Here is a 12,054-nt window from a genome sequence, read left to right as displayed (position 1 = left end):
TTTGAAAGAGTTACACACACAGAGAGAGAGAGGGAGAGATTGAGAGAGAGAGAGAGAGAGAGGTCTTGCATCTGCTAATTTACTCCCCAAATGGCCGCAACGGCCAGAGCTGCACTGATCCAGTGCCAGGAGTCTCCTCTAGGTCTCCCACATGGGTGCTGGGGCCCAAGCACTTGGGCCATCTTCCAGTGCTTTCCCAGGCCATAGCAAAGAGCTGGATCGGAAGTGGAGCTGCCGAGACTTGAACCGGTACCCATATGGGATGCTGGCACTGCAGGCAGCCGCCAGCCCCCGTAAATAACTTTTAATGACTGTATGATTAACATTTGTGGATGTACTGTTATTTAAGTATTACCCCGTTTACATTTTTCATCATAAATAAATTTGATCAGTATCTGTATGTATGGTACTTCTGTATTTCGGAGTGTTTCCACATGTAATAATGTCTAGAATTAGACCAATCAATCATGGATGTAGTTTTCTAGAAAATTCTCAAATAATAGATCTCTCTGTTAATACAATTTTTTAAAGATTTTATTTATTTATTTGAAAGAGTTACACAGAGAGAGGAGAGGCAGAGAGAGAGGTATTGTATCCGATGGTTCACTCCCCAGTTGGCTGCAATGGCTGGAGCTGTGCCGATTCGAAGCCAGGAGCCAGGAGCTTCTTCCAGGTCTCCCACCTGGAAGACCCTAGCTTGGCAGGAATATAGGCAAGGGCTGTAAGCAATAATAGAATGTAATATAGGCACAAACCTTATCCTAGACATTGGGGGATATAACAGTAACAAAACAAAGTACTTGCTCTCATGCAGCTTATCTTCTGGTGCAGATAGGATCCGGAGATATATAACAAATACACAAGCAAGTATATACTATTTTAGGTATGGTTGGAAAAATGCAAAGGGGCAGGATTTTAGTGCAACTTTCCCACTTAGGACCCCTGCATCCTAAATTACAGTGCATGGGTTCGACTCCCAACTCTGCTTTTGTGTACCCTGGGAGGCAGCAGGTGTTGGCTCAGGTTGGTGGGATCCTTTCCATTCTGTGGGAGAACTAGACTGAGTTGTTCTCTCCCGATTTCAGTCTGGCCGAGCCCTGGCTGTTTTGGGCATTTGGGGAGTAATCCAGCAGATTGAAGATTTCTGCCTCAAATAAATCAAAATAGACAGCTTTTTAAATGAAGAATATATTTAGAACAATGCAGAAAAATATCCAATATCCAACAATATATTTCTGTCTTGTGTATATAAAGAGTATCTAAAATATGATGAAAGAAGACTTACGAGTTTAAGGCAGAAAGAAAAAAACCAAGAATGAAGGAAAATGAATCCAGGAATAAGGGTAAAAATATAGTTTAATAACTTTGCTATATTATGCTGAGAATGAGTCACAAATTTAGAGCTAAGTTCTGTAGCACTGGACACAAAGAGTTTGTGAAATACACAATGGGCAGTCTGCAGTAAGAATAGCTTATTACATGAGGCATAGTTTTTTCTGTATAAAGATTAGGTAGGCGTTTCTCCTTGGGCAGATCTTCATAAAAAGGAATATCAGTTATACCTGCAATTAACTAATAAATCAGAAATTTGTAAAGAGTAGAGATTTGCCTTGCCCTTTTTGAAAATGGGATTGACTTTGGATCCACTCAGGCAGAGTGAAGTAAGTAAACCAGCTCTGAACATTTGAAAACCTCCCAAGTGGTACTTCATTTGGTTTAAGAGTTTCAGCCAGCTATAGATATGTGGGCCTCTTACTGGCTCTCACTCAGAAGTAAGCTGTAGTCTTCTGGGCTTCTGTACTTGATAGCTGTATTCCAGATTTTGAATTTTTTCTGTTGAGGCAGATAGCTTTTCCTAAGGTCTTCCCAGAGTTTGTATTATACATCTTTTTTTTTTTTTTTAAGTTTCTTATGAGTTTTCTTTTTCTTACAAATATGTAATATGTACTGTAACCAGTTTAGAAAATGAGGGGCAAATCCTTAATGCCAGCACCTAGAAATTACCTTTTTTTAAACATTAAGTACTTTTTAAAAAAAAATTTGTTTATTTTGACAGGCAGAGTTAGACAGGGAGAGAGGCCGGTGCCGGGGCTCACTAGGCTAATCCTCCGCCTGCGGTGCCGGTACCCCGGGTTCTAGTCTCGGTCGAGGTGCCAGGTTCTGTCCTGGTTGCTCCTCTTCCAGTCCAGCTCTCTGCTGTGGCCCGGGAGGGCAGGGGAGGATGGCCCAAGTGCTTGGGCCTTGCACCAGCATGGGAGACCAGGAGGAAGCACCTAGCTCCTGGCTTCAGATTGGCGGAGCACGCCGGCTATAGTGGCCATTTGTGGGGTGAACCAACGGAAAAGGAAGACCTTTCTCTTTCTCTCTGTCTCTGTCTCTCTCTCAGTGTCTAACTCTGCCTGTCAAATAAAAACAAACAAACAAACAAACAAAGATAGAGAGACAGAGAAGAGAGAAAAGTCCTCCCTCTGTTTTCCCACCCCCCAATGGCCACTATGGCTGGCGTGCTGCGCTGATCCGAAGCCAGGAACCAGGTGCCTCCTCCTGGTCTCCAATGTGGGTACAAGAACCCAAACACTTGGGCAATCCTCCAATGCCCTCCTGGGCCACAGCAGCAAGCTGGCCTGGAAGAGGGGCAACCGGGACAGAATCTGGCGCCCCAACCGGGACTAGAACCCTGTGTGCGGGCGCCGCTAGGCGGAGGATTAGCCTAGTGAGCCGTGGCGCCGGCTAAAAAAATTTTTTTCCTAAGTTTGGTCTAAACTCTCTGGGAGATAGAATGTGACCTGAATTGATGATTGTCTATTTTTAGTTTTTAATATTTCATTTATTGTGAATATTTTCTATGTTCTGTTAAACAAACATGGGGTAGCAACTGAGAACCCTCTTTGGAGTTAGAAAATATGTGGTATGTGTATTGTATTAGCTTTCTCTCTCTCTCTCTTTTAAAACATATTTATTTATTTATTTGAAAGTAAGAGTTACACACAGAGAGAAGGAGAGGCAGAGAGAGAGAAAGAAAGAAAGGTCTTTCATCTGCTGGTTCACTCCGCAATTGGCCGCAATGGCCGGATCTGTGCCAATCAGAAGCCAGGAGCCTCCTCTGGGTCTTCCATACGGGTGTAGGGACCCAAGCACCTGGGCCATCTTCTACTGCTTTCCCAGGCCATAGGAGAGAGCTGGATTGGAAGTGGAGCTGCTGAGACTCGAACTGGTGTCCATATGGGATGCCAGCACTGCAGGTAGTAGGTACTCACTATGCCACAGGTTTTTTTTTCTTCAAAGATTTATTTATTTTTTACTTGAGAGTCAGAGTTACACAAAGAGAGGAGAGGCAGAGAGAGAGAGAGGTCTTCCATCCGATGGTTCACTCCCCAATTGGCTGCAACGGCCAGAACTCTGCCGATCCGAAGCCAGGAGCCAAGAGCCTCTTCCAGGCATCCCACGTGGGTACAGGGGCCCAAGGACCTGGGCCATCTTTCTTCTATTGCTTTCCCAGGCCATAGCAGAGAGCTGGATCGGAAGTGGAGCAGCCGGGACTAGAACTGGCGTCCATATGGGATGCTGGTGCTTCAAGCCAGGGCGTTAACCCACTGCGCCACAGTGCCGGCCCCCTGTGTTAGCTTTTAAAACTGGAAAGTTATGAATTCTCGAAATGAGATGGCTCCACAGTTTCAGAATGGGGGGGGGGGGCGCGTCTATAATGTGTATAAACTATATAAACTTTAAAAATGCACTTTTTTATATTCATAATATATCATGGTTAATTTTTTTAAAGATTTGTTTTATATGAAAGGCAGAGTTACCAAAAGAGATGCCGCCTGAGGGGTGTCTTCCATCCTCTGGTTTACTCCCAGCTGTAACTGCTGGGGCTAAGCCAGACTGAAGCCAGGAGCCAGGAGCTTTTTACAGGTCTCCTGCATAGGTGCAGGGCCCAGTGACTTGAGCCATGTTCAGCTGCTTTCCTGTGTGCATTATCAGGGAGCTGGGTCAGAAGTGGAGCAGCTGGGACTCAAACTGGTGCCCATATGGGATGCTGGTGCTGCAGGTGGTGGCTTAACCCACTATGCCACAATGCTGGCCTCCCATTAATATTTTTATATTTAATACAAAGATTGTTTTCATTTCTAGTGATGACCTGATAATTCATTATTATCATGCAACTGTAGTATAGTTATATAGTTTTAGATTTAGATGCTTCTAGTCTATTGCTTTTTAACTTCTGTGATATTATCTCTCTCTCTCTCTCTTCTCTCTCTCTCTTTTTTTTTTTTTTTTTTTTTTGACAGGCAGAGTTAGAGAGACAAAGAGAAAGGTCTTCCTTTTCCGTTGGTTCACCCCCAATGGCCGCTAAGGCCAGTGCGCTGCTCTGATCCAAAGCCAGGAGCCAGGTGCTTCCTCCTGGTCTCCCATGCGGGTACAGGGCCCAAGCACTTGGGCCATCCTCCACTGCCTTCCCAGGCCACAGCAGAGAGCTGGACTGGAAAAGGAGCAACTGCGACAGAATTGATGCCCCAACCGGGACTGCCCCAACCGGGACTAGAACCCAGGGTGCTGGCGTTGCAGGCGGAGGATTAGCCTAGTGAGCTGCGACGCCAGCCCTGTGATACTATCTCTTAAGATATAGAGATGAGGTTACCAGGTCAAAGGAAAACACAGTTTTAAATGATTCATTAATTCAGTAAAGGAACGTATTGGCTTCCCATTATAAGGCAAGCATATATTGCTAATTTGCGATACATAAAAGTTATATTGCATGTTACAGCTTCTGTTTATAAATGAGTCTGAGAGTTTTAAATTTAACATGAGTATGAAAGTCCATCCCATTAGATAAAGTCCTTGTAGTCCTTACATAACAGCTTAGAAGGGGATCTGTACCTATTAAGGTAAATCACACAAGAGAATCAAGTCAAAACAAGAAGAAGTTGATTCTTGCCTCATGGGTGTGGTCTGGCTGCCCAGCAACAGGCACCCTAAAGTGATGAAGATTAGTGGCCAATATTTTCTTTCTTCCCTTGGTTCTTTTTTTGTTTTAAATTTTTACCTTGAAAGGCCCAGTGAGATAGAGATAGAAAGAAAGATAGAATGAGAGATAGGGAGAAGGAGAGGGAAGGGGAGGGGGAGGAGGCAGGGGAGAGGGGAGCGGTCTTCCATCTTCTGGCTCTTTTCTCAAATGCCTGCCACAGCTGGGTGTAGGCTGGACTGGAACCGCAGCTCAGCACTGCATTGCCCTCTCCCATGTGCGTGACAGGGCCCAAGCACCTGAGCATCATCTGCTCCCTCAGGATGCATCCGCAGGAAGCTGGGTTGGCAGCAGAACAGCTAGGACTGCAGTGTGGATGCAGGTGTTCCTCGCAGCAGCTTGCCCTCCTGTGCCAGCACCCGCACCTTTCCCGATTCTTTATCCCAGCTGTCCCTTAGCCATATTTTGTGAAGAGAATCAGCTGGAAGAGGAAGAGGACCAAAGTCTCTTTAGAAAGGATTTTGGAGCTGTCATGTTCTTTCAGAATCTTTTTTTTTTTTTTTTTAATTTAATGGCTATCTTTGCATGGTAGCTGGATCCTTTTTTTCAAGATTTATTTATTTATTTGAAAGGCAGAGTTAGAGAGACACAGAGGCAGTGAGAGAGCAAGAGAGAGAAATGTGTTCTATTCGTTGGTTCACTTCCCAAATGGCCAAAACAGCTGAAACTGTGCCAACCCGAAACCAGGAGCTTGTTCCCGGTCTCCCTCACAGGTGCAGGGGCCTAAGGACTTGGGTCATCTTTTACTGCTTTCCCAGGTCATGGCAGAAAGCTGGATCGGAAGTGGAGCATCCAGGATTCGAATCGGTGACCATATGGGCTGCTGGCACTACAGGTGGTGGCTTTAACCCACTATGCCACAACACCAGCCCCCTTCAGAACCTTATGAAATTAGATTATTTTCTGAGAAGCCATGAATATTACCTTTTTTTAAAAATATTTTTTAGTATGTAGCTTGGGTGTAGAGTGCTTTGTGTATTCTTCTCACTCTCAACCCCTAATATTTGAGAAGGTATTGTCTTTCTCAGTCTCAGTGTTTTGCAACCTCAGCTTTTTCCCAGGAAGGAAGGGATATGGTCACAGCTGATTTCTTGGCCACCTTGTTCCTATGAAATATTTTGTGATTTTCAGCTTAATTGCTGTGTTTGTTTAGGTTTGATTTTGTTTGCCAGACATTTGAAATTCACTTTTCAGGTTTTTTTTTTTTTTTTTTAAAGATTTATTTATTTGTAAGGCAGAGAGAGAGAGGGAGGTTTTCCATCTTGCTGGTTCACTCCCCAAATGGCCGCAATGGCTGGAGCTGGGCCATTCTGAAGCTAGGAGCCTTATACTGCTATCCCAGGCGCATTAGCAGGGAGTTGGGTCAGAAGTGAAGCAGTCAGGACTCGATCCAGTGCACATATGAGATGCTAGCATTATAGGTGGTGGCTTTACCTGTTGCACTACAATGCAAGCCCCCTTAATATTGACCCTAAACAAACTTCTGTTCTGTCAAAGAAAAGCAAAACTGAACAGATTTTACTTTGCAGCTATTGCCATAGAGAAAAAGAGAACTCTGTCGAACTATGCCAACTCTGAATACCACACAGACAAGCCAGGAACAGAGAGGGATCAGTGAATGAAAAAATGCTAAGGAAGCATCCAGGATAAAGCGGGGGGTTTCTGGCTACATAGACCTAACATGATTTGTGCTGAAGTCAGGCCAGAGTGATCAGACAGCACCTGGGGGTGTAAGAGAGTGAGGAAATTTAAATAGATACTGAGGGTGATTAGGCTAAACCAGTTTAGCTTCTTACTGCAGCTGGGCTCTTGAGAACAAGGCCCAAAGATGGGACCTCCTTAAAACAGGGGCTCAGGGTATCCTCTATCAGCTCTGGAGCTCTGAGGACACTCACTTGTTTTGCCGTCTGTTGCATGTCCTCGCATGTTCATGTGTTCATAGAAAAATGACTAAATTTGAAATTTTTTGTTAGTTTTGCTGTATGTTTGATACTGCATACCTTGAGAAATAACTTGGCAATTACATAAACTATTTCTAAATGTACTTGAGTTTGTTGCTGTGGTAACAAGCACAGTAAATAAATGTATCTGATATGTGAGGGAAACACAGAGAGAAATGGTTGACCTTCAACTATTTTAATTGTGTGAAGTTGGAAAAAGTTGCAAGTCTTTAATTTTTATTGGAATAAATAAATCAAATTCATTTGTGATGCTTGTCTTTTGAGTTGCAGCCCCTGTTAGTCTTTATTCAGACTGGTAGCGATTCTCTGAGATGAGATTTCTCAGGGAGAACATATTTGCAGGAGTCAAGACAGCAGAGAAAGGTGTTTTTTTTATGAAATATTGATAAAGTTATAACCAAATGATGCTGATGTACTTAAAGTACTAAATGAGCATTTTTAGAACTCAAGATGGGCCGGCGCCGCGGCTCACTAGGCTAATCCTCCGCCTTGCGGCGCCGGCACACCGGGTTCTAGTCCCGGTTGGGGCGCCGGATTCTGTCCCGGTTGCCCCTCTTCCAGGCCAGCTCTCTGCTGTGGCCAGGGAGTGCAGTGGAGGATGGCCCAGGTGCTTGGGCCCTGCACCCCATGGGAGACCAGGAGAAGCACCTGGCTCCTGGCTCCTGCCATCGGATCAGCGCGGTGCGCCGGCCGCAGCGCGCCGGCCGCGGCGGCCATTGGAGGGTGAACCAACGGCAAAAGGAAGACCTTTCTCTCTGTCTCTCTCTCTCACTGTCCACTCTGCCTGTAAAAAAAAAAAAAAAGAACTCAAGATGTTAAAAATGGATTCTTGGCTGTATTCCCAAATAAATAAAGGAATTTATTTATGATGGGAATGCCAAGTTCTCCATATGAATTGGATGAATTAATTTCAAGATCTCCTGGTACAGGGTTCTACTTAAGCCTTTTTTTTTTTTTTTTTTTTTTTGACCTTGGAGTAACACTGCTTCATTTATATAAGAAAAATCTTTTACACAAGATGACATTGTTCAGAAGTCTGGCTTCTGGCTGTGTGGCCATTGTAACAATTTCTTGAGATACCTATTAAGCGAATTTGGTATTATAAATAGAGTATTGCTTTTACTCTCCAGCAACTAAAAATAGTTAAAAACTGAAACAAATATAGGGATCTTTAGGGACCTATTAGTATGTTCTCTGATATAAGACTTTACTCAGTAATTAACAAAGCAATGTCAACCTACATTGAAAGAGGCTTTTTAGCGTGAACGTATTCTTTTGTAAACATCTAAAAAGTAGTATAACTTGGAGGTATTAAAAGGCACATGCGTGTGCTTTTGTGTATGCAAGCAAGTGTGCACACACACCCACATATACACTCTATTGAAAGTTTTATTTCAACAAAGTATGAGAGATCCCAGATGTTGAAGGGAAATATAAAAGTGTGAACACTAGAGGCAACCATAGTAATCAGGTCTTGAGAGAACGGGATGGAAATAAAGTCAAAAAATTGTTCATTGATCACATAGTATAAAGTTAAATAAACCTAGGGATTGAGTCTTTCAAGTTTTTTTGTTTTTTTTTTTTTTTTGTAAGATTTACTGATTAGAAAGAGGAAGGGAGAGAGGAAGGGAGGAGGAGACAGATCTTCCATCTGCTGGTTCACTCCACAAATGGCTGTAATGTGTGCTGTTTGACTTTCCCCTCATACTGCTGGTTGAGGTTGACAGTTTTCTCTACCTATCATATTCAGTTAAATGAACTAGGAGCACTCTCAGGTTTGCGTTTCTGCCAGGCTTTATTTAAACCTTACTCTGAGGTGATTTTTTTGTCATTTTCTTAATGATGCTACCATGGTAGGTGTCCCTTATATAACCAAGGATTTGTACATTTTGCTCTTCCTGCAAGGTGTTTTATGGATCAAAATGTGATGAATTTGAAACTGTTTTTTCTCAATATTTTGTCTATTCTCTGTGGTCACTGGTGTTTGAATAAAGCTGTGTTTTAATGTTATTTGTACAGGTATTACAGGCAATGGGATACCCAACAGGCTTTGATGCAGATATTGAATGTATGAGTTCGGATGAAAAATCAGATAATGAAAGTAAAAATGAAACAGTGTCTTCAAACTCAAGCAATAATACTGGAAATTCTGCAACTGAAACCTCCAGTACCTTAGAGGTACGCTCTCATGGTTTCTTTTCTTACAACAAAAGTAATTTTATACGTTGTAGAAAATTTGGGAGATGTAGAAAAATAGAACAAAAGCATATACAAATCATACATTCCAGAGGCAGACTGTTAATATTTTGGCTTTTTTTTATCCAGCTTTACTTCATGAATATTTGTATGAAGGCATTTATGTTTCATGAAGTTTTCCCTTTTAAGTTACAGAGTTGTAAGTCTAAAGAGTTCAGTGAAAATGTTTTCAATTCAGCACATGAGTATACTTAGTTCCACTGGCATTTCCTTTTTGCTGGACAATGACAGTGTGTGAGTATATCAACAAAAACAGCTGGGTAAAACATAAAAGATTAGTAGAGGAAATTTGAGATTATTTGAAGTTTATACTGAACTGTAGGGCTGGTAGGGGGTGGCATTGGTTGAACCCTGCCAGGGAGGGCATATCTTGATCCACTGTGTATCAGACTCCTAGGTCCTGACCTGTGAGCTTAGTGTCATCCAAGGGGATGTCACAGAACCCTTACTTCCTGCATTCTATGGACTTTACAGTAACAGCAAGAGCTTTACAAGTTTTGAAGATTTTCTCATTTGTAAGAATAAGTATTTATTACAGACATAACTGGCCTTTTTTTCTTTCATTTTGTAAGCTCTGCAGTGCCGGGTGCAATAGAAATTGTGTCCAGTGCCTGAACATGCTTCCAGGCTAGACGCATGAAAAGACATGTTTATAGTGAATGAGAATGTAACGTGATAAGTACTGTGATGCAAAATGAGTATAATAATGGGAATTTCAAAGGAGGAAGTGATATGAGACTGTCAGAAACACACAATCATGTAAAATCAAAGGGAGTACAATGTGAGCATGGTTTTAAATGAGTTTTGTTGGGTGATGAGAGCTGGAAAGAAGGCATTCTGGGTGAAGGGAATGGAAGGTGTAAGGACCTGGAGTTGTGAAAATGAATGTTTGGACGTTTGGGTGTGTGTTTGGGGGCGCTGAAGCCTGGGAAAGCCTTGCTTGACTCTTCATATGCTGCCATGCGAGGCAGATGTGTGGTGTGGAGAGCACTGCTCAGTCACAAAGTGGTAGGCACAGGGCAACATGTTGTTTTGCAGGCAGTGACTCAAAGAAAAAAAAAGGGGCCCCTTAATTTTTTGGCTCAGACCACTAAGTGCAAAGGGAATTAGGAAGGGAGAGAGAAGTATGAGCTGCACCAGCAGTAGCTGTCGCTCCCCCTCTTCGTGGAGGAACGACACTAGACCCTGCACTGTTCTTTTGTCTGCTCGGCCCTTCCCGGGTTGGCTGCCGACCCCTCCTCCTCCGTGGAGCGGCAGCTCCCCCTGCCACTTTCCCCACTTCCGTGGAGGAGCGGCACACTGCGGCCGGCTCCTCTCGGGGGCTGCTCAGATGTTATCCGGATGTTCCTGGTGCATGTTGTCTCTCTCCTCCTTTATAGTCCTCTTCTACCAATCCCAACTCTACTACCCACACGCCGAGCATGCTGCTCTCCTCCAATCAGGAGCAGCTCCTGCAGTTTATTGGTTGAACTGGAGGCAGCTGCGTAGAAGCTGTTTACTCCTCTCCCAGCGCCATATTGTGGGAGAGCAGATGCATAGAATAAGTCTTAATTCCAGTAACTTAGTCTAGTCTGAGTTGCTCCCCACAGTAGCCACCTGAGAGTGTGTTGGTTTTTATTTATTTTTTTGCAGAGTGGACAGTGAGAGAGAGAGAGACAGAGAGAAAGGTCTTCCTTTGCCGTTGGTTCACCCTCCAATGGCCGCTGCGGCCGGCACGCTGTGGCCCGCGCACTGCGGCCGGTGCACCACACTGATCCGATGGCAGGAGCCAGGTACTTATCCTGGTCTCCTATGGGGTGCAGGGCCCAAGGACTTGGGCCATCCTCCACTGCACTCCTGGGCCACAGCAGAGAGCTGGCCTGGAAGAGGGACAACTGGGACAGAATCCGGCGCCCCAACTGGGACTAGAACCTGATGTGCCAGCACTGCAAGGCGGAGAATTAGCCTAGTGAGCCGCGGCGCTGGCCAGTGTGGTGGTTTGCTACTGGCTACATCTATACTTTGTGTGATGTAGCTGATTATATTTGAAATATTTTTGTGTTGTAGCTCATTTTTCTAAGAGTGATTTCAGCTTTGGAAACCAGAAAGTATTACAGCCTAGTTCCAAAAATTACTCATTACTTTTTTTAAAAAGGAGATTGGAAATTTGCCATGAAATTTAAAAAATGTAGATTATAAGAAGTCATCAAGAAAGGAAGTTCATTGCAAAAGGCCCAAGAATGTTTATTATATTTATGTTTAAAAACTGATAAATATTTTATTTCTGCAGCATTAACCACTTAACAAATCAGCAGTCATTGTGGTGGAATTAGACATGATCTCTGACCTTGAAAAATGATGAATTTTTCAGTCTTTCCTTTCTTAAAATTATAGTTGTTGTATTGTGTGTGTGTGTATGTGTGTGTTGTGAATGCTGTTTATTTGAGCCTTCACACTCCTACTTGAATTACTTTTATTCCCTACTTTCAGTCATATCCTTCCTCAAGTCAGTTCTTTCCATCACTGCTAGATGATTTTTTTTGGGACACAAATCCAGTCATGTCCTTTTCCAGGTTAAATTGTTTGCAAGGCTCCGTGTTATCCATGGTGAAGTCAGAGCTCCTTGCGTGGGTTTCAGAGTCCTTTATGATTTTGCCCTATCAAGGGGTTTTCTAATCACACCCTAATCCAACTTGCTTCCTTTCCTCATTGCCTTTCACAGACATACTGAGTTTCTCGTCACTCCCTCAGGGGTGGGGAATGTCCACCCCACGGGAGGCTACAGATGAAGTTCCAGGCTCCTGCCTTCAGTCTGACCCAACCCTGATCCATGTG

General features: G+C 43.5%; 1 protein-coding gene across 13 annotated transcripts in view; it reads left to right on the top strand.

Moving 5' to 3' along the window:
* Positions 1-12,054, top strand: part of STRBP (spermatid perinuclear RNA binding protein) — a 151,173-nt gene that overhangs the window by 121,386 nt on the left and 17,733 nt on the right. For all 13 annotated transcript variants that reach the window (XR_007923223.3, XR_016211868.1, XM_070056617.2 and 10 more), the window contains one exon: positions 9,004-9,162. Coding sequence is in view for 11 of the 13 variants with exons in the window: in XM_070056617.2 (XP_069912718.1) it covers positions 9,004-9,162 (159 nt within the window). In the remaining 2 variants the exon portion in view is untranslated. The remainder of the gene's footprint in view (positions 1-9,003; positions 9,163-12,054) is intronic.

The sequence above is a fragment of the Oryctolagus cuniculus genome, chromosome 1 (genome assembly GCF_051225735.1).
Source record: "Oryctolagus cuniculus isolate XC-2025 breed Fujian yellow rabbit chromosome 1, ASM5122573v1, whole genome shotgun sequence".
NCBI lineage: Eukaryota > Metazoa > Chordata > Mammalia > Lagomorpha > Leporidae > Oryctolagus > Oryctolagus cuniculus.
This window is presented reverse-complemented; position numbering and strand designations above follow the sequence as displayed.